General features: G+C 39.5%; 1 protein-coding gene across 2 annotated transcripts in view; it reads right to left on the minus strand.

Annotated features, from left to right (window-relative positions):
- The window catches only part of LOC133568704 (kinesin-1 heavy chain), a 37,616-nt gene that overhangs the window by 11,037 nt on the left and 2,883 nt on the right, over positions 1–23,696 (minus strand). For both annotated transcript variants that reach the window (XM_061920805.1, XM_061920804.1), the window contains exons 2-12: positions 7,023–7,110; positions 6,878–6,951; positions 6,717–6,821; positions 5,519–5,567; positions 4,204–4,259; positions 4,026–4,113; positions 3,822–3,946; positions 3,644–3,748; positions 1,957–2,102; positions 1,720–1,868; positions 1,452–1,639 (exon numbers count right to left, since the gene is read on the minus strand). In XM_061920805.1, coding sequence (XP_061776789.1) covers positions 1,452–1,639; positions 1,720–1,868; positions 1,957–2,102; positions 3,644–3,748; positions 3,822–3,946; positions 4,026–4,113; positions 4,204–4,259; positions 5,519–5,567; positions 6,717–6,821; positions 6,878–6,951; positions 7,023–7,110 — 1,173 coding nt within the window. The remainder of the gene's footprint in view (positions 1–1,451; positions 1,640–1,719; positions 1,869–1,956; positions 2,103–3,643; positions 3,749–3,821; positions 3,947–4,025; positions 4,114–4,203; positions 4,260–5,518; positions 5,568–6,716; positions 6,822–6,877; positions 6,952–7,022; positions 7,111–23,696) is intronic.

Consider the following 23,696-nt stretch of genomic DNA (forward strand, 5'->3'; position numbering starts at 1 on the left):
TCTATCGTATCATTTAACCACAATCTGTCATGTAGGAGTTTAGTGGTGCCATTGCACATATACACGCTGACAATGGACACAAAATGTCTTCAAAACCACATTTACACACCTCTCTGTAGCAATAACAACCCACTCCGATAATGTTTTTTTGCATTCAAGTTGTAAGTTGGCAAACCTTTCAAATTAAATTTTATCATGCAAAAACACTATGTGAATGAAAATGCCTCTCGCATTGGCTAGAGGATAAGTGTAATTTCATACAAAACAATTTTTCCTTGTATTTCGGAAGGGAGATGCTTAGATCTGTTCAGTATTTGTGGTGAAAGCAATATAACATGTTAGGTTTTCTGATTCCGTTGTGGTGAAAAAGGAGCTGAGCCAGAAGGCAAAGTTCTCAATTTACCGGTCGATCTACATTTCCATCCTCACCTATGGTCATGAGCCTTAAATTTTGACCGAAAGGACAAGATCATGAGTAAAAGCGGCCAAAATTAATTTCCTCCGTCGATTAGCGGGGCCCTTTCTTTGAGATAAGGTGAGAAGTGCTATCATTATGGAGGAGCTTAAGGTAAAGCCGTTTCCCCTCCACATTGACAGGAGCCAGATGAGGTGGTTCTGGCATCTGGTTAGGATGCCCCTCCCTGGGGAGGTGTTTAAGGCACGTCCGACAGGTAGGAGGCCACTAGGAAGCCCCAGCACACGTTGGGGAGACTATCTCTCCCGGCTGGCCTGCGAATGCCTCAAAATCCTCCGGGAGGAGCTGGACAAAGTGGCTGGGGAGAGGGAAGTCTGGGCTTCTCTGCTTAGGCTGCTGCTCCCACGACACAAACTCGGATAAGCGAAGAAGATGGATGGATGGATATAGGCTTTCATTATATAGAAAAATATGTGTTACAATGGAAGTCAATGGGCGGCCACAATGATCAAAGGGACTAAGAGTAAAATCAATCAATAGGGATCTGAAGGTATTATAGATACTCCGGTATTTCCATTTCGAAGTCTTCACGATATTGCCGTAACGTGTGACCATATAAAATTAAAACTTGGTGAGTGTAGTTTTATTCTGGCACTTTGAATTTGTTTGAATCAAAAAATAAAATCAATCTCCCAGAATCCTCTGTGCAGCGGAAGACCGCCAAGAAGGGGGCGCGGAAAGTGGAAAGCAGGAAGTGAAGTGTGTTTATAGATAAGAGGAATTTTTTGGACATTTCCTAAAAATGTCATCAAAATCTGTCAATAACTATTCGAGTTTTGTTGCTAACAAGCTTGGCAAAAAACATAACCTCTTCGGTTAAGATAAGAAAGTCCTTGTTCTGCAAAGCGCGCAACTTTAATCTTAAGCGTTTCCAAGGCGACACAGAGCCAGCCGGTAACGTCGCACCACACAGAGGGAAATCACAAAAAAAAAAAAAAAACAGTAACCTCTGACTACCCTTCTTATTCTTCCTCACCTTATCGTCTAGCTGCTTGTAGAGTTTAGACAACTCGGCCTCACATTTGTCTTTCTCCACGTCGGTGAGACGGATGCCGGGCACGTTGGGTGTGGACGCCGGCTTCTCATTGATGATGTTGTCCAACGCCAGCACCTCCTCCTTGGCTTTCTCCTTGTCAAACTGCTCTTCCACCGGCACACTCTCCCCTGGGAGGATGTGAATACCCATATAAGTACAGCCAGAAGAAATGTCATTATAACCAAAGATAAGTCCGGTAGAAGCTCACCATTCCTCCAGCGGTTGAGCTCATTTTCCAGCCAGGTGACTGTGTTCCTAAGGGTCTTGTTCTTCTCTTTCTCCCGCTCATACTTCTGCTTCCACTGTTCTGCTGTCAACTCTACGTTCACAGTGACAGTGTTCTTGATGGTCTTTGCTCTGCACAGATAATCACACAATATTTGACTAAATATGTCTCCACTGTGATCAGATAAAACTTATTTTAAGGAGTGTTTTTCTTGCCAACCTTTGTCCAAACATTAGGGTAGATTTGGTCTCAGCCTCATTGTAAGAGGAAGGCGAGCAGCAGATGACGATAGTGGTTCGGCAGTTACCACCCAGCGAGTCCTGAAGGATACGGGTCATCTTGCTGTCTCGGTACGGGATGTAGGCCTGGCCAACACACAAAGCAACGTGTCAATGACAGGCTGATCTTGCACCCGTCATCACATGGAACAGGGGTGTCAAACTTGTTTTCGTTAAGGGTTAAATCAAAGTGATGGCTGCCCTCTGAAGTCGCTTTAAACAGTGACTAAAATGAATATAAATGTGTAAGGTTTCCCCTCAAGCTGTTATTACATAATTGCTAATGCGTTTGATTTTTGTATTTAAGAAAACTCTAAAAAAATTTGTAGATCGATGAAATTTATAGTGTTTTTTTTTACATCATATTATTGTGTAAAAACGGACTAAAATTTAGAGTGTTTTTTTTTTACGGTATATTAGAGAAAGAGTAACACTGTTTTTTATCTTTACTGTGTCAACTGAGGTGCCAGTTTTTCTTTACCATAAAATCAATGGTTGTTTTTAAAATGTTTTATTGAAAATGGAAAAACGGTACCAAAGTTTTTTACGGTGAATAATTGGCAGAATTTTACAATAAAAAACAGTGGCACTACTTTCCCATTAACAGTAATATGCTGTAAACACCATAGATTTTAAGGTAAAAAAGCCTGTCAATTAAGTCGCCAGTAAAATCTACTGGTATATTTACAGGGTACAATTTGTTGGTTAACTTGCTTTGAAATCATAACTCAAGCAGATATTTAAGTGTTTTGTAAAAATTTTTGGAATGTCTGTTTGTTGATAATTTTGATAATATTAAAGTTTAGTAGAGATGTGATTGCATGTAGTACATGCATTTGTTTACTGTCAAAATGGAAAAAATAAATTGTCGGAAAGGATAAAAGTACTTTATTGATGCATATTACTTCGAGGCTTTCGCAGGACATATAAAATAATGTGGTCTGGCCGCCTAGGCCTTGAGTTTCACACCTGTGACAGACACTTAAATGGTGTGCCTATAAATCACATGTCCAACCACAGAAGTGAGGCTCCTGCTGGCTAAATGTTTTTCACGTTCATGATAATTAGTGTCAGAGTTGAGCTGATCTTTTTATTTTGTCGACCTCACTAATGCACCCGCCCATATAATTGGCTCATATTTGCTGAGACGACAGAACAGCTGCGGGGCCAGGACGAGGTGAAGGACTGCAAGAAAACAACACAACCATGCTGAGGTAGACAAAAGTAGACCCAAGCACCAGATTTAAATGAGCTTTTCTTCAGCCCATACCAAAGTGTGCAGAGGGTAAATGGTCTAGCGGCACAGCACAATTGATGTCCATACACCAACACTGCTACGTTTGATAAGCGTACACATGCTCGTTTGTTTTAGAGGACCACACCAGAGGCTGGTTGCAACTGGGTGAGTACGAAACACACCAAACATTGATCAATGTGAAAAGTGTGAAATTGCAGCCACAGCCCCAAAGAAACATTGCTGTAGGATCAGTTATCTTTATAGTCTGATGGACCAGTGGATGTATGAATGGTGCTGCTTCACCAGACAAACACCTGGAGGGACATGACTATCAATCTCTGCGAGTTTATCACAAACACTTCCTGCCAGAGGATGAAGTTGAGGTACTGACCGTTCCTTCAGCCAGGGCCGAGATGACATTACCGAGGGACGACAGTGACTTATTGATGTTCTTTGCTTCGTCCAGGAGGGCTCCCTCTGCTCCTGTTTTACTGACCTGAACATCACAAACTCATGTTATAGGGCAACACGGCAAAGAAGTCATTTGAATGCCTTCTTCTCCTACGTACCTTTTCACTTCCAGCCAGATCCACAAGGTAGAGCTTGCCGCTGAGCTTCTGCTCTGTTTGAGTGTTTTCCTGCTTGACGTTGATCAGGAAGATACTGTGACTCCTGGAACTGTGCTCATTCATGTCTGAGGACAGGAAGCATTCATCTCAGCACCTTTATGCAGCATCTAGTGTTACATGGAGACTGGTAGACTGATGTCTTACTTGTGACTGCTACATGTCTGTTGGATTTGCCTTCATCAATGGTGTCCATGACCTCATCTGGACTGCAGACAAAGCGCTCAGTGCAGCCCTGTGCTCACAAGGAAGCATCAGAGGTCATTAGTGGCATATTCTTAATGGATTCAACAGGTGTGACACATGCCTCAATGTTAAGTCTCACCTTGACATAAGGTACTCTGTTTTTGTCTTCATGCACTGACAGATTGGTCTTTGACACTGGAAAAAAAACACAAACACGTATCACTTGGCTTTTCTTGAATCATTACATTTCTTATCTTAAAGGCCTACTGAAACCCACTACTACCGACCACGCAGTCTGATAGTTTATATATCAATGATGAAATATTAACATTGCAACACATGCCCATACGGCCGGTTTAGTTTACTAAATTGAAAACGTCGCGTAATGATGACGTGTATGCTTGACGTCACGGGCTGTTAGGAAATATGAGCGCTGCGCACACACACAGCTAAAAGTCGTCTGCTTTAACCGCATAATTACACAGTATTTTGGAGATCTGTGTTGCTGAATCCTTTACAATTTGTTCAATTAATAATGGAGTAGTCAAAGTAGAAAGACGGAGTTGGGAAGCTTTAGCCTCTAGCCACACAAACACACGGTGATTCCTTGTTTAAAATTCACGGAGGTGAAACTTTACAATGGATCTCAGCGAACATGGATCCCGACCGAATGTCAACCAGCAGGTTTCGGTCAGAAAATTGTGGTAAAAAGTCGCTTCTTACCGGAGATCAGCTGAGCTTGTGCTGCCCATAAAGCTGCCGTCGACTTCCCTGAGACACTGCGCGTCAACACACCCGTGGACAAACCCCTCCGACTATAAGGTACTATTAAACTCACTAAAACACTAGCAACACAATAGAAAGATAGGGGATTTCCCAGAATTATCCCAGTAAATGTGTCTAAAAACATCTGAATACGTCCCAATGCAATCGCGGTTTTTTTAAAACTTTTTTTTCTTTTCTAGTCCGTCGCTATCAATATCCTCAAACACGAATCTTTCATTGTCGCTCAAATTAATGGGGAAATCGTCGTTTTCTTCGGTCCGAATAGCTGTTTTTGTTGGAGGCTCCCATTAAAAACAATGTGAAGATGTGAGGAGCCATCAACATGTGACGTCATCGTCTGCGACTTCCGGTAGAGGCAGGGCTTTTCTGTTAGCAAGCAAAAGTTGCGAACTTTATCGTGGATATTCTCTACTAAATCCTTTCAGCAACAATATGGCAATATCGCAAAATGATCAAGTATGACACATAGAATGGACCTGCTATTCCCTTTTGAATAAGAACATCTCATTTCAGTAGGCCTTTAAGTGTACTGTGCACTTATTTTGTGTTTGCTTAAAATAAGAAAATAGAACAAACGCTACGTTTTGCAAGTGATTTGTTTTTTTTTTTTAAACTGGAGTAGAATTGTCCGAAATGAGTGAAACACTCTTCCACGGGCAGCCACTTACCATCCAAAAGGTCCCGGATTTTGTCTAAGTAAATTTCAAAATAGGACACCTGTCAACAGAGGGGCAGAAAATCATAATTTTCAGCAAATGTGGAAATATGTATAACAGATAATTACAATAACGTATTTTTCGGATTATAAATTGCTCCGGAGTATACGTCGCACCAGGCGAAAATGCATAATAAAGAAGGAAAAATAAAAATATATGTCGCACCAGAGTATAAGTCGCATTTTTGGGGGAAATTTATTTGATAAAATCCAACACCAAGAATAGACATTTGAAAGGCAATTTAAAATAAAAAAGGTATAGTGAACAACAGGCTGAATAAGTGTACGTTATATGATGCATATATAACGTAACATATTATGGTAAGAGTCATTCAAATAAATAACATATAGAACATGCTATAAGTTTACCAAACAATATGTCACTCCTGATCGATAAATCCGATGAAATCTTCTTCCTCGATGTCGCTTCTAAACAACTCTGCCAACTCCAAAGGTATGCGCCGCTTCCTCTTGTCATTTTCCGCTACATATTTCACTACGTCCAGCTTGTAATCTGCAGTACATGATTTCTTTTTCGGTCCAATTTTTGTTTTGCCCTTCTCAGTTTTTTTAAGTTGCCGCCAACAATGAAATTATCCATTTAAATAGCTACGGCAGTAGCATATAGCAGTTAGCATTCCATGACCCACAATTTTGGTTGACGTGTATGTGACGATAGCTGAGGTGTGTGTGACGATTGCTGAGGTGTGTGTGACGATTGCTGAGGTGTGTGTGACGATTGCTGAGGTGTGTGTAAAGATAGCTGACGTGTGTGTGACGATTGCTGAGGTGTGTGTAACGATTGCTGACGTGTGTGTGACGATTGCTGACATTTTCTTCGTCTCTTCCGCGAATGAGATAAATAATATCATTTGATATTTTACAGTAATGTGTTAATAATTTCACACAAAAGTCGCTCTGGAGTATATGTCGCACCCCCGGCCAAACTATGAAAAAAACTGCGACTTATAGTCTGAAAAATACGGTAATCTAATCTATTACTAACAATAATTACTATACATTATTCAAATATGATGTTACACAAAAAACAAAAACATCTTATTTCAGTGCATTATGCATCAATAGACAATGAAAAAGTTTCACCTTAACAATTACATTGTAGTGATTTTCCATAGCTTAACTGGACCTACTTTAATATGAAACTCCAGGTTTTCATCCATGGAATAGATGTAGTTGAAAATGTCTTGAACTATCCTGGGAATAATGCCCATTGCGTCTGTGTCGTGGAGATTCCCCTGAAAATGGAAAACATTTACACAGTGCATTTGTATTTGCGCGACTTCATTCTCACCTCCATGGTGTGTGTCTTTCCAGAGGATGTCTGGCCATAGGCGAAAATTGTTCCATTGTATCCTTCCAGAACATCTGCAGGACAACACACAATACATTAAAATGTGGGATTCAATAGAAGTGTGAAAACTAATAAAAATGTTCACCTTTTACAATCCTTTGGGCACAGGCATTGTAGACTTGCTCTTGTGTCGTGCTGGACTGAAAGACTCGGTCAAACATGTACGGTTTGCTCTGAAAGAGAAAGGACCACAACAAATTAAATGTTTTAGAAAAACTCAATCAAGACCTTATTTTGTTTGAGGAAAAAATACAGATCACATTATTGGTTCAGGATCATTTGACTTTTATGCAGATTGTATTGTATCAATCAATCAATCAATGTTTACTTATATAGCCCTAAATCACTAGTGTCTCAAAGGGCTGCACAAACCACTACGACATCCTCGGTAGGCCCACATAAGGGCAAGGAAAACTCACACCCAGTGGGACATCGGTGACAATAATGACTCAGTGGGACGTCGGTGACAATGATGACTATGAGAACCTTGGAGAGGAGGAAAGCAATGGATGTCGAGCGGGTCTAACATGATATGAAGTGGGTATGGTATATAGTTTTGTATGCTTTCACGTGCTGCTTTTCTTCATTCTGTAATATTTCTATCCATTTATTGTAGGTGACTGACCCTCATCTGCTGGACTTTAAACTTTTGTCTCCTGAAAGCTATACATTCAAGTCTTTAAGGCTCTCAAGTAAAACTGAGTTTTTGAAGTGGTGTTCTATTACACAGCCACGTTTGCTGTCTTCAAGAAATATACGGCTGTAAACAGATGCATGCCAAGGTGATGGCTAACTTAATGGATTATTTTATGGTCAGATAGCAGGGATCTTAGTGAGGTTAAAAAAAAAATAGGACTTGGAAAAATATCAGCCTAGTCTCAGGAGAGCTTTGGGGGATTCAGGGGCATTACCCTCTGAATTTGAATACTTTTTTAAGATACTTTGGAAAGCATTTTCTCAATAAAAATTATGTTAAAATGCAAGAAAACCTAACAATGGTTTCGATATATTAGATCAGGGGTAGGGAACCTATGGCTCTAGAGCCAGATGTGGCTCTTTTGATGACTGCATCTGGCTATCAGATAAATCTTAGCTGACATTGCTTAACATGATAAGTAATGAATAATTCGGCTGGTAACCACGATGTTAAAAATAAGGTTAAAAATATAAAAGATTCTCATGCATTTTAATCCATCCATCCATTTCCTACCGCACCTGTTCAAGAAATAACAAGACTTATTATGCTCTAAAAATGTTGTTTTTACTTAAAAAATGCACGCATTTAGTTTTATTTAGTGTTAAAAAACCTTCCCCTCTCTCCTCAGACAGGAGACTACGGTCCCTCCAGACCCACACCTCCCGCCACCTGAACACTTTTCTGCCCTGGGCCATTAGACACATGAACAATAACAAGATCTGATAGCTCAGTTACAGCTCATGTTATTCTATTTTGTGTTATATGTGTTTTATATTGCACAATTGCACCAAGAAAAATTCCTAGTTTGTGAACCCGTTCTCAAACAATGGCAATGAAAACTATTCTGATTCTGATGATATGGCTCTCACGGAAATACATTTTAAAATATTTGGCTTTCATGGCTCTCTCAGCAAAAAAGGTTCCCGACCCCTGTATTAGATGCTTTAAACAGAAAACCACACCTCTTTTTCATGACTGTACTACATCATAAATTGTTTGTTTTTGTGGGGAAAATATATTTACCATATCTAAAGAAACCAGTCCACAATGTACATCTATAGTTTATTTGATTAGTTCAATGTTTTGACTGGTTTGAAAGAATCTCTTCACTTCATCAGTGTAAAGCATTTCATGAATACATGAGATACGAGGGCTACATTTGCTAAAAAGTATTGTAACTGTAAAAACTGAAATATTTTGTTGAGCTAGTGAGTCACTAAGTAAAGTAATCGATGTGAGATTGTGTACATCGTACCTGCCATGAATTGATTAACGTGGACCCCGACTTAAACAAGTTGAAAAACTTAGTCGGGTGTTACCATTTAGTGGTCAATTGTACGGAAAATGTACTGTATTGTGCAATCTACTAATAAAAGTTTCAATCAATCAATCAATTCTGCAAGTTTGTTTGTTCAATTATAACATGAAGCTTTTTATTACATTTCTTTATACATTCATGAATATAATGTAACGGCGGCGGCAATATGAAGGAAACAGAATGACTGTGCACGAATCAGCTTATTTGTTTTCACAAAACTAACACTGTATAGCTAACAGGCAGGATTCCAAACACAATACAGCTCCGCAAACACTTTCTTGTTTCTTATTCACTCCCAGATTAGGTGCAAAACTGCGGTAAGGCCGTCACCTCCCTCTGCAGCCCACACTCGGTAATTACAGTTCACTACACAAAATTCCCATGCTACAATACTCCCCCCCCCCATCTACTGACTACCTTCATCCTCTTTACCGCCTCAATAGTTAACCTATACACATGGTTAAAACTCAACACTTTTTGAATCATAAAAAGCATTTACTTTGATTTTTCATCTCTTCACACGCAAGCTAGCTTAACCTCAATATTTCCAAAACATCGCCACTCTGACGCCGGCATAAACGTGAGTATGGCTTTATGTAACGATTGGAGAGGTGTTCCTGCTTGAGGGACTTGTCCACATGTTAGAAAATAAAAATAAAATACATTTAGACAGTGAGGACACGTCAGTTAGCACAAGCTGCATTAGGTCTACTGTGTGGCTAGCGCAGCTAGCTTTGACGCAACCCTGGATTCCCACGGAATGCGGAACAGTCGCGGACTTTTTCCGTTTTTATTCAAGTCAAAGTGTCAATTTCCACCGCCGGTGGAACGTCACCGGCATGTTGTTGCCGTTCTGCATTCCAGCACTTAATATACCCAGAGCTTTTAATTTTTCCAGACGCCGAAAAAAAATCTGTTCAATTTAGCTCAAATCTACTAGCGCTGAATAATAAGTTATGCACAAACCAGGGCTGGGCAATATATCGATATACGCGATATAGAAAATGACTATATCGTGATATTTGAGTATACGTTCTCACGCAGTTGCTTTTAGCTGCGGGCATTATACTACAGGCTCTTCCCACTCCGTCTTGTGTCTCCTTCTCACAGAGACTTAAAACAAGCGCACCTTCTTACACACGTCACATACTGTCACGTCATACGTCACATACGTATACACTCTCGCGGAGCAGAGAGGTAGCAGCATGGGTAACGATAGCTGTGGTGCTAGTGCAAATACGAGAGAAAGAAGGTGCGAATCTGGTAAAAAAAATAAGGAAGAATTAATTCCAAAGAAAAACAGAAGGGGGTCCATCATCTGGCGGTGGTTTGGCTTCAAGCGAATAAACCATTTTAATTTATCAAGTGTGGGGCACAAGCGTCGCTACCAAAAGTAACATTACTGCTAATATGTAGCATCATTTGAAAAGTCACCTGCTAGAGAATGAAGAGTGTTTACTCTGCATGTCAACATCTCCATTCGGTGCCACACGCCAACACCATCAAAAGGCCGAGGCAAACATTTCCAGATCAACACCGTATGAAAAAGAAAACATTCAACAACAAAAGGAGATAATGTCCACAGTAAACTACCACATAGCGAAGGACATACACTATTTGATTTCCTATAATGTGGCTAATTTTTATTTGACGGTTGTTTAAATATATTGTGTGATATAATGTACAAAAGTGCACTTTATGTGTTTTAAACTATTGTAGTGGCGTTCTGTAAAAAAAATTGCACTTTAATTTTGTGTTGTGTTTGATATGTCATCTTAGTGACATTATGCACAAAAGTGCACTAATAGCTTGTTTTAAAATGTCTCCGACAATTTTGCACTTTCTGTTTTGGAAATGACATGCATGTTTGTGCCACTGCTTAATAACTGTTTAACCTTCCTCTTGTGTTAGCTTTCTGTTACCATCTCTTATGTTAACGGGTCGGTTTTGACCCTTGTCTTAAATCAGCTGTAAAATACACTAAAAACAATTATCTATCATCCAATTTGTTTCTCATCTCTTGGTTACCTCGTTAGGTTTCCTTATCCATGAAAATATTGGTTTTAATATTTTTGGTGTGGACCATTGGGCCTTTTTTTTGTCAGTATACCCCTCGATTTCAATTGAAAAAAATGGTAAAACGAACCTCGGAAGAGAATCGTATAAATAATAAAAAGGTTGTTGTGTTACCTGACCATTACTGAGGGGTATTAGAACACATCTCTTACATAAATTTGTTTTATTTATTTTTTCATTTTAATAATTTTAACATAGTAACAACTCTATGCTGAATTGACCTCAAATGTCTGGACATTTTAGTTTTTAAATGCATAAAAGAACCACATAAATTTTGTTTGTTTTTGTACTGGATAACAAGGTAAAATGAGAATCCACTAAAGCTCACATGATTGGGAGAGGAGCTGGCCGTCAGTGTGTTCAGTTTTGGCTCTACTTAGTGCTTTACAGTCTTATTTTTATAACTGGGTCGAAACCGACCCTAACAACACCAAGATCATAATTTCAACCAGAGCATTTTATAATTTAGTGAAACAAAAAAAACAAGTTTTATTTTGTTGAAATAGAGGTTCCTGACAAAGTCAAAAAGCCTTGATGCATAAAAATAAATTTATGTGGTTCTTTTATGCATTTAAAAACTAAAACGGGTCGGTGCCGACCCTAACACAAGACGAAGGTTAATAAATACAGTTTTGGTCAATTGACTTAGTTGTGATTTCCTTCTCTGCATGAAAGTTTAAAAGTAGCATATATTAATGCAGTATGAAGTAGAATGTTTTAATGTAGACACATACAATCGTCATAATGCTGTGATTATATCATCAAGTGTTCATTCAAGGCTAAGGCAAAATATATAGATATATATATATTGTGTATCGCGATATGGCCTAAAAAATATCGAGATTAGGGCTGGGCGATATATCGATATATCGCGGGTTTGTCTCTGTGCGATATAGAAAATGACTATATCGTAATATTCGCGTGTACGTTCTCACGCAGGACTTTTAGCTGCGGGCATTACACTTCAGGCTCTCCTCGCTCTTTCCTGTGTCTCCTTCTCACAGACAAGCAGGCGCACATTCTTACATACGTCACAAACTGACACGTCATACGTAACATACATGCCCTCGCCCAGCAGAAAGGTAGCGGCATGGCTAACGTTAGCTGCTAACGTTGCCGTACGAAAGAAAGATGGTGCAGATCTGGCAACAAATGTAGAAAGACTTAATTCCCAATGAAAACAGCAGGGTTTCCATCGTCTGGCGATGGTTCGGCTTATAGTGGGAATATGTCGAACAGACAACCGTAATTTGTGAAATGTGGGGGGGGAAAGTGTTGCTATAAAAAGTAACATTACTGCTAATATGTAGCATCATTAGTAAAGTCACTCGCAAGAGAATGAAGAGAATTTCATAACCTTAGTAACATACCACATAGTGAAGGACGAATACTATTTGATTTCCTATTATGCAGCTCATTTTTATTTGACACTTAAAATGTCTCTGACAATCTTGCAATTTTGGAAATGACTTGAATGTTTGTGCCATTGCTTAATAACTTTAATAAATACACTTTTGGTCAATGGACTTAGTTGTGATTTCCCTCTCTGCATTAAAGTTTAAAAGTAGCATATATTAACGCAGTATGAAGAAGAAAGTTTTAATGTAGACACATAGAATAATCATACTGCTGTGATTATATGCATCAAGTGTTCATTCAAGGCCAAGGCAAAATATCGTAATATATATCGTATATCGCGATATGGCCTAAAAATATCACAATATTAAAAAAAGGCAATATCGCCCAGCCCTACTTCATGGTACTCAAAGCGCTTTGACACTATTTCCACATTCACCCATTCACACACTGATGGCAGGAGCTGCCATGCAAGGCCTTAACCACGACCCATCAGGAGGAAGGGTGAAGTGTCTTGCTCAAGGACACAATGGGTGTGATGAGGTGGGTTGAAGGTGGGGTTGCTGGCATGGCCACTCTTCCATCATACTGCTGTGATTATATGCATCAAGTGTTCATTAAAGGTTAAGGCAAAATATCGTAATATATATTGTATATCGCGATATGGCCTAAATATATTGCGATATTAAAAAAGGCAAAATCGCCCAGCCGTAATCGAGATATTAAAAAAGGCCATATCGCCCAGCCCTACTTCAGGGGCAATTTTGCATTCTCCTTTGCCGACTTAATATCTTGTCAGAACCTGCATGTATGCGCAAACGCCGTCTTAGTGTAACATTAAAAAAAGGCAATATCGCCCAGCCCTAATCGAGATATTAAAAAAAGCCATATCGCCCAGCATACTTCAGGGGCAATTTTGCCTTCTCCTTTGCCGACTTAATATCTTGTCAGAACCATCATGTATGCGCAGACGCCGTCTTAGTGTAACAAAACAGCTACTGCCATTTAAAAGTATTGTAACATTCTAAGGAAGGCACAGACAGATTCTCAGTAAGTCTTTCTTTATTTAAAAAAATGCAGCACTCCATTCCAACAAGTTCAAACTTTGTTTTATTATCTGGGCAACTGGCAAACAACCTTTAACCCTCACATTACACGTCACTTCTCATCCATGTCTTTGAAGTCCCACCACCAAGTTAAAAGCTATTGTAGCCCTGTAGCCAACTGCTAAAAAGCCAACAAAGTATGTTTACTTATTTTAATAAAGCGCGTCCTCATAACATTAAAACACTATCGAAATGAAGGAGCACATCATCAAGCAGTGGAAACAAGGGTTTATTTTCTATCAAGTTCATATCTGTAGTTGTTAAAATAAAATCTGCGGTGACTGGCTATTTGTTTTACTCGCAATTAAGCTAGCATGTCGCGAGAGCAGCGATGCTGTGTGCACGTGACAACGCCTGCATGAAGCTGATGCCCCACTTAATAGAACAAAGGTCGGGAACCTTTTTGGCTGAGAGAGCCATGAAAGCCAAATAATTTAAAATATATATCCGTGGGAGCCATATAATATTTTTAAAACTCTGAAAACAATTAAATGCGTGCATTTTTAAGCAAGATCAACATTTTTAGAGTATAAAAGGTCTCTTATTCTTTTTAATAGCATTGTTATTCTGAAGCTAACCAATAATAAATAAAATACTTCTTACCTTTTGTTGCGACTTCTTGAACAGATGCGGTAGAAAACGGATGGATGGATTAGAATGCATGAGAATGTTTTACATTTTCAACGTTATTTTTAACACTGTGATTACCAGCGGAATTATTCATTACTTATCGTGTTAAGCAATGTCAGCTAAGATTTATCGGAAAGCCAGATGCAGTCATCAAAAGAGCCACATCTGGCTCGAGAGCCATAGGTTCCCTAACCCTGTAATAGAAGGAGGTATGTATGAAACATTATCTCTCCACTTCTCGATGGCTTTGTTATGATACCATTCTGACATGAGTCTCATTGCACATTGAGCGAAATCTCAATGGACTTTGTTGCGAGGCATAACACAAGGTGACATAGCAGCTCACATGCAAGCACAATGAATGACTTCACCTGGACGCACCTAGCAGATAACTTCCTGTTTCTCTTTTTTTTTTTGACGAGAGCACAGGGAAGAAACGACACAGTATCAAATTGTCTTTGAGGACTAAAACATTTCTCTAAGGAGCAGCTGTTGCACTGTGCGTGTGTGTGTGTGTGTGTGCCTCGCCCTTACTACAACTCCCACACAAACAACACAAACACTCTTCAGTAAATATGACGCCATGGCTAGTGTTTGACCCTGGGGCTGAAACAAGTAAGCGTTTGAAAAAAAGAGTTAAAAGTAGGGCCACATGCTGACATACGTTCAACTCATTATGCTTAATTTATTACAGCATTTGGGAAGTTGATTTGTATTATGTAAATGTTATATTTTTATCAACATGCGACAGCAGGGACCCTGCCATTCAAAACTGGGCTGCTACATTACTAATGATTAATGTTACTATAGCTGAAAAAAATTGTACAATAGCAATAGTAGAGACTATTCATCCCTGAACACCATGGAGTTCATGTAGGCTCTATGATGCAGTTACATTATTGTATACATTATCAGAGACAGCGTCAGGAAACTCTTCATTTAACATAATGTCGTTTTTTGCTGCTTCAAAACAGCTCAATCAACACAGAAAACAGTAAAGTGACATAACTTAGTTGTTAACTGTGGGTTAATAATGCATGTCTTTCTCTCAAACAGACAGGGCTTTGCTGTCCGTAACACATGTATGCGCTGAGCAAATGCGCAGTGGGTTGATATAGTGCTTGTATGGTTTGTCACAATGTTTCTTTTCCCAAACTCTTATTATAATTTGATCCACTTCGTATGGATTTATTTTAAGAGCTAAATGATAATTCATGTTTGAAATCCGTACTCGCATGCATGTTCTCTTTTTATTTTTTCTGGTCGCACATTTATTTTTAAGTGCATATGTGAGTGAAATGCTTGCGTTGTACAGCCCTGTACCCCAAAATGATGCCTGCATTCATACTATGAAATCCCACGAAACGCTTTCAACGACAAAGAAGCTGTCCGAAGTCTGCCACAAAGAAAATATTTTGGTCGTTTTCATTGCTGCAGTGTCCAATAAGAGCAAACAGCCTGCCAGAGATCAACGTAGGACCAAAGCGATTTGCGTTTTCCTCATTGATATGAAATTGCACTGGTCAGAGCTAGCAAACATTAGCCTTGGGGTTCTCTGCGTTAGAGGGGACTCGCCCTATTAGGTGGGCATGGAGGAGGTAGACACACAGCTGATCTTCTATATTTGAGTTCTACGCCATCTGTATGTCCAGACATTTTAAACATTAAACATATCATCAGAGATAACAGATAAAACAATGTGAAGTGAATTATATTTATATAGCGCTTTTTCTCTAGTGACTCAAAGCGCTTTACATAGTGAAACCCAATATCTAAGCCACATTCAAACCAGCGTGGGTGGCACTGAGAGCAGGTGGGCAAAGTGTCTTGCCCAAGGACACAACGGCAGTGACTAGGATGGCGGATGCGGGAATCGAACCCGCAATCCTCAAGTTGCTTGCACGGCCACTCTACCAACCATATAGCCAAATTACTGATACACTTGACTGCAGCGATATCAGAGATGCAGAAGACCCCGCCCACCACCATCACTAAAGACACTGGACCTCTCGGCAGCAGACCCTCTGGAGCTACAATTTGTACTTCTTAACTTCCACTATTTGGGGGATTTATGTTTACTAGCAAAATACAACACTTTGCCACAGTCCTGCACATACTGATGAATGGAAATCAGGACATAAGATTCATTACTTATTTATGACTGTGATGTTACCGCTAATTTAGTGATGTCATATTTGGTTAGGACAAATCAACAGGTACGGTTTGTCATGTCCACCTTATTTTGAGTCTTTTATACCTCTAGGGTTACTTAAACTACAGTAAAATCTAGATTTTAAATATAATTGTTATGTATTAGCAATTGGTATTGGCTTTGAGAAGCAGGAAATAATCGGTAGTGGCTTGCTAGCCTATGTGCTATCATTACATCGCACACAGCACTACACTCACATCACACTGAGGAACAAAAAAACAAAAAACAGCTGTTTTTATGTCTTAACTTTCTTGCCTAAAGCGAGGACCCATTAGAATAATTTCATTCAAGAACTTGAAAAAAGAAACAAAAATACTAAGTGTTGAGACTTACTCGAAAGTATGTTAAGTTTTTGCATCACATTTTCCTTCAGAAAACCTTCCCTAGTGGTAAAGACACACAGTCGTACAGTACATCCTGGACTTTTTCATTGGTGTAGTCAGAAATGGCTCAAAATAAAGATGACTCCATGTCTGCAGCTGTGATTAGTCAAGCAGCTGCTTTAGCAGCAGGCCTGTATTGCGGTCGTGAATGGACACTAATACAAAGTGTTGTATTTGTTTAGGTCAGATTGCCAATGTACACACCATTTGCTCCAACCACAAAGTGCACTGGCCTTTTAACAATCAGGCCGGCAGCATTTGGGCTAGGCGGGGCCGGGTCTGAGGGTCACGGCCTGCAACTGTCCTATGAAGTCAGATGCCTGAAGTGAATTTCTAACAGTACTTTTTACTGCTTTGATTCACCTGCTATATTAAATTTCAATACCAAGCTTTGATTTACTTTGACACACATTTTAAGTGTGAAGCACCATGTGGATTGCTTTTTATGAAGTTGTGTTTTTAAAAAGGTGGGAACCAAAGGTGAGAACAAAGTCCATAAAAACATTCAGGAAACCTAATGTTTAACCATCATTGTTTATAGAACTACTACAAAGGTTAAAGTATGGGGGCGGCATGGTTTGGTGGGTAGAGCAGCCGTGCCAGACACTTGAAGGTTGCAGGTTCGCTCCCTGCCTCTTGCCATCCAAATCACTGCCGTTGTGTCTCTGGGCAGGACATTTTATCCTTGACCCAGTGCCGCTCAAATTGGTGAATGAATTAATTCGGAGGGGCCGTAGGCGCAAACAGGCAGTCACACTTCCGTCAGTCTACCACAGGGCAGCTGTGGCTACAAATGTAGATTGCCACCAGGTGTGAATGTGGATTGAATGAATGCTGGGTTCTCACTTCTTTATGAAGCGCTTTGAGTGTCTAGAAAGGCGCTATATAAATCTATTTCATTATTATTACGTCATACTTGTCTTGGTTAAAAGTATTGTGTCCATTTAAACCTGGTGTCTGCCTCACAGACTGAAAACCTGGGTTTGATTTCTCTGTTGTGGAGTTTACATGTACTCCCTGTGTTTGCTTGGATTTTCTACCGGTACTCCGGCTTTCTCCAATTCCCCAAATCATGAATGTTTTGCTACCTGAACAATCATCTCTATAGGTGTGAATGGTTGTTTATATATACAGTACGTGTCAAGTGATTGACTGGTGACCAATCTGGAATGTCGTTCATTGGCGATGCCGATGACAGTCAGCTGTATGTAAAACTGAGCATGGATTATCCCTTAGCCCCTGCTGCTATTACCTCCTGTCTGGAGGAGATAGTCGTGGGTGTCACAGAATTTTCTCCAGCTAAACGGCACTAAAACCGAAGAATCTGCAAACCCGACCAACTCTGTTCCCTTTTTGTTTCCCTGGCTATGCCACACTCGCTTCTTCCTGTGTTACCAACTTTGGTGTCAAAATTGACCACTACCTCACTTTTGATTCGAATTTCCAACATCTATCCGAGACTGTTTTCTTTCATCGAGGAATTATCGCGAAACTCCACCCCTCTATGATGCTGAAAAGTGGGTACGCGCCTTTTGTCTCTTTCGGGCGGTCGGTCATGCGCTTCGGGATCCCGGGCAGAACCTTCAAAAGTTTCAACACATTCAGAACAGTGCTGCCAGGGTCCTGACAAGAACACGTAAGTTTGATAACATAACCTTGATTCTCCATAAACTCCATTGGCTCCCGATAAATCTCCGTATTGAATATAAACTCTGCCTTCTCACTCACCAATGCGTCCATGGAAATGCTCCACAATACTTGATAAGACTTCTCACCATAGAGACCCCATTCAGATCCCTCAGGTTAGGGCTGGGCGATATTGGCTTTTATTAATATTGCGATATTTTTATGCCATATTGCGATATACGATATATATTACGATATATTCCCTTGGCCTTGAATGTACACTTGATGCATATAATCACAGCAGAATGATGATTCTATGTGTCTACATTAAAACATTCTTCTTCATACTGCATTAATATATGCTCATTTTAAACTTTCATGCAGAGAGAGAAATAACTAAGTCAATTGACCAAAACTGTAATCATTAAATACTCCTCATTCTCTCACGGGTGACTTTTTAAATGAAAGCACAAATTAATAGTGTTGCTACCTTTTTGTAGTAACACTTCTGCTGCCTACTTTGCATTGATTGATTAATACTTTTATTAGTAGATTGCACAGTACAGTACATATTCCGTGCAATTGACCACTAAATGGTAAGACCCCAATACGTTTTTCAACTTGTTTAAGTCGGGGTCCACGTTAATCAATTCATGGTACAAATATATACTAGCAGCATAATACAGTCGTCACACAGGTTAATCATCATAGTATATACATTGAACAGCATGTTGCTGTTGTCTGCTGAATATCTTCCCACTTGGAGCCAAACCACCGCTAGACGGTGGATCACCTGCTCTTTATGTTGGGCATTTATTGTTCTTCCTCCATTTGTGGTAAGTTTCGCACCATCTCTCTCTTGTATTGTCACAAGCTCCGGTCCGCTCGACCTGGCTCGGCTAAAGTTAGCCATGCTGCTACCTCTCTGATCGGCGACAGCTGTGACGCTAGACTCGCGAGAGTATGTGACGTATGTAAGTAGGCGGGCTTGTTTTCCGTATCTGTCAGAATGAGAGACGAGGAGCAGTGAGAAACGCCTTTTGTGTGATGCACGAAGCTAAAAACAACTTGACCTGCCTCAGCTAACATTAGCTCTCGGCGAGAGCGTGTGACGATAGACGTGCGACAGTATGTGACTTATGTAAGAAAGCGGGCTTGTTTTATGTCTGTGAGAAGGAGAGACGAGAAGGACTGACAAACGGCAGCAATGTAATCCATACAGCTAAAAGCAAAGGTGTGAGAACATATAATCGAATATTACAATATAGTCATTTTCTATATTGCACAGAGACAAACCTGCGATATATCGTATATATATCGCCCAACCCTACTATATCGTGATATAAGAGTATACGTTCTCACTCAGTTGCTTTTAGCTGTGGGCATTACACTACAGCAGGGGTGGCCAAACTTTTTCCACTGAGGGCCGTACACTGAAAAATCAAAGCAAGCGGGGGCCATTTATTTTAAAAGACAATCCAATGTATGCATAAAAACTATACATTTAGGCCTCCACTCAGGCTTGATCCCGGGAACCCCAAAAGATTTTGGTAAAAATAAAATGTTAAAAATGTGTCATTATTCAGTATTATTATTTTTATTATTATTCAAGTTTTAAATCTTTACATCAACATTAGGTCTATCTGTTTATATGACGTTTTTAAAGATTTAAGTTGTGTGCTCTTTTTGTTAAAAAAAACAAACATGTTTTTTTAATGGAAAAACACACAAAATATGCAATATTTTCACCCAATAACATTTTTAAGTAGAATATTTGAGATTATATAATAATTGGAGCCGTAAAAAGGTCAACAACTCATAACATTACTGATTTTAAATCACTATTATTTTTTTGTGCAATGACACTTAAAAACAAAACACACTGATCCAAAAGGGTCCTTACTCATTAAAGTGTTAAAAAATAAATTATGATTTTTTTTTTACTTTTTACTTTTAACACAATGGTCTCGAGATCAACTTCAGATCCATCCGTCAGTTATAAGTTTTTTTGGTGTTTATGTTTTTTGTTTGTTCGTTTTGGACCCTTCTTTGAAAAGAAAAACAGCTCAGTTTTTTATATGGCAAACACAGAATATCCAACATTTGCCCCAAAAAATATCTCAAAGTGGAATATTTAAAGTGACGTAATTGAAGCCTTGAATTGGTCAATAATTCATAATTTATTTTGATTCACTATTTTTTTTTTTTAACAAAGAAAGCTTTGTGTTAGAGTAAACATTGCAACATGTTCTTGTTACATTTCACCTGTTTGCTCTTCTATACCACTTTTTATGTTTTTAATTTTTTTCAATCGTATTTTTAAAATGTGCCGTGGGGCCGTTAAAAAATGACCTGCGGGCCGCAAATGGCCCCCAGGCCACACTTTGGACACCGCTGCACTGCAGGCTTTTCTCACTCTTTCTTGTCTCTCCTTCTCACAGAGACATAAAAAAAGCGCACATTCTTACATACGTCACATACATATACGTTCAGTACAAAAAGTGCACTTTAATTTAGTGTTGTTTTGATATGTCATCTTAGTGACAATCATGCACAAAAGTGCACTCATACCTTGTTTTATAATGTCTCTGACAATCTTTCACTTTGTGTTTTGAAATTACATGAATGTTTGTGCCACTGCTTGATAACAGTTTATTAAATGCAGTTTTGGTCAATTGACTTAGTTGTGATTTCCCTCTCTGCATGAAAGTTTAAAATGAGCATATATTAATCCAGTATGAAGAAGAATGTTTTTATGTAGACACATAGAATCATCATACTGGTGTTATTATATGCATCAAGTGTTCATTCAAGGCTAAGGCAAAAATATCGAGATATATATCGTGTATCGTGACATGGCCTAAAAATATCGAGATTTTTAAAAAAGGCTATATCGCTCTGCCCTAGGTTACAGTGTATATATATTAATCATTCTGTTTTGCACACTGTTGGAATCAACATGTGCATATACATGTACATAGTGTCATGTACATAGTGCATATACCCACCCCTAATTTTTGTATATACTGTGTATATGTACATCATTTATCCATTTTGTAACGTAACTTTTTATATACATTTTACAGGTGGCAGCACGGTGAAACAGGGGTTAGTGCATGTGCCTCACAATACGAAGGTCCTGGGCTCGAGATATTTCTGCGCCGAGTTTGCATGTTCTCCCCGTGACTGCGTGGGTTCCCTTCCGGGTGCTCTGGCTTCCTCCCACCGCCAATAACATGCACCTGGGGATAGGTTGATTGGCAACACTAGATTGGCCCTAGTGTGTGAATGTGAGTGTAAGTGTTGTCTGTCTATCTGTGTTGGCCCTGTGATGAGGTGGCGACTTGTCCGGTAGAAAATGGATGGATGGAAGGATGTTACATGTAGGGCTGGGCGATATATCGATATATACGATATATCGCGGGTTTGTCTCTGCGATATAGAAAATGACTATATCGTAATATTCGAGTATACGTTCTCACGCAGTTGCTTTTAGCTGCGGGCGTACACTTCAGGCTGTTCTCGCTCTTTCCTGTCTTTCCCTCTCATAGACAAGCAGGCGCACATTCTGACATACGTCACATACTGTCACGTCATACGTGTCCGCCCTTGCAGAACAGAGAGGTAGCATACTGGGCTACGTTAGCTGCTAACGTAGCCGTACGAGAGAAAGAAGGTGTGGATCTGGTAACAAATGAAGGAATAGCAGGGTTTCCATCATCTGGCGGTGGTTCGGCTTCAAGTGGGAATATGTCAGACAACCGTAATTTGTCAAGTGTGGGGGGGAAAAGCGTTGCTATAAAAAGTAACATTACTGCTAATATGTAGCATCATTCGAAAAGTCACTCGCTAAAAAATGAAAAGAATTTCATAACCTTAGTAACATACCACATAGTGAAGGACGAATACTATTTGATTTCCTATTATGCAGCTTATTTTTATTTGACACTTAAAATGTCTCCGACAATCTTGCACTTTATATTTTGGAAATGACTTGAATGTTTGCGCCATTGCTTAATAACTTTAATAAATACACTTTTGGTCAATTGACTTAGTTGTGATTTCCCTCTCTGCATGAAAGTTTAAAAGTAGCATATATGAATGCAGTATGAAGAACAATGTTTTAATGTATACACATATAATCATCATACTGCTGTGATTATATGCATCAAGTGTTCATTCAAGGCCAAAGCAAAATATTGTATTATATATCGTATATCGCGATATGGCCTAAAAATATCCCAATATTAAAAAAAGGAAATATCGCCCAGCCCTAGCTACAGGTTGTATATCTTTTAATATTGAATGTATCAGATATGATGAATATTTAAATGGACCACAATGGAAACAAGCATTTTGGCTTTTTGTGCCATCCATATGCCTTTTTAAAGCATTACATGCATTCCATGCTTTAAGATGTCAATAACCTACTCAATTAATCAATCTCACTTTGTGTTGTCATTGATGACTACTAATTCATCATATGACCAAAACAGCAAGTGTAAGCAAAGGCGGTGACATTATTATGCCTTACAACATCGTTTGTCTTTGAGCCTGACCAACGGCAACGTGGTTGTAAATTAGATGTAAAATATATGATTGACTTTGGACAGGGCACCCATGTCAAAGACGATATAAGAGACGTCACAGTTAATATTATCCTCATTTTGTCATCATCAGTGGATTATTCCCATTACAACATCAGTATTCCAATGTAGACATGTGATTAAATGGAAAGATATTGTTTGTGGCCAAATTAAACATTGGTTAAATAACAATCGGGCTTCACGGTGGCAGAGGGGTTAGTGCGTCTGCCTCACAATACGAAGGTCCTGAGTAGTCTGGGGTTCAATCCCGGGCCCGGGATCATTCTGTGTGGAGTTTGCATGTTCTCCCCATGACTGCGTGGGTTCTCTCCCGGTACTCCGGCTTCCTCCCACTTCCAAAGACATGCATCTGGGGATAGTTTGATTGGCAATACTAAATAATTGGCCCTAGTGTGTGAATGTGAGTGTGAATGTTGTCTATCTGTGTAGGCCCTGCGATGAGGTAGCGACTTGTCCAGGGTGTGTACACCGCCTTCCGCCCAATTGTAGCTGAGATAGGCACCAGCGAGCCCAGCGACCCCAAAGGGAATAAGCGGTAGTAAATGGATGAATAACAATCAATTGTCATTATCAGTGGAATATTCCCATTACAAGAGAACTCCAGTGTAGACACGTGATTAAATGAAAAGATGATGTTTGTGGCTAAATTAAACATTGGTTAAAAAACAATCAAGGCAGGTCAGCTATCACCATTATATTTTTCCAAGATGGCGCTGCTGTAGTAGCTGCTGTTGGCAGGAGCTCTGTG

Source organism: Nerophis ophidion, linkage group LG14 (assembly GCF_033978795.1).
Source record: "Nerophis ophidion isolate RoL-2023_Sa linkage group LG14, RoL_Noph_v1.0, whole genome shotgun sequence".
Taxonomy (NCBI): domain Eukaryota; kingdom Metazoa; phylum Chordata; class Actinopteri; order Syngnathiformes; family Syngnathidae; genus Nerophis; species Nerophis ophidion.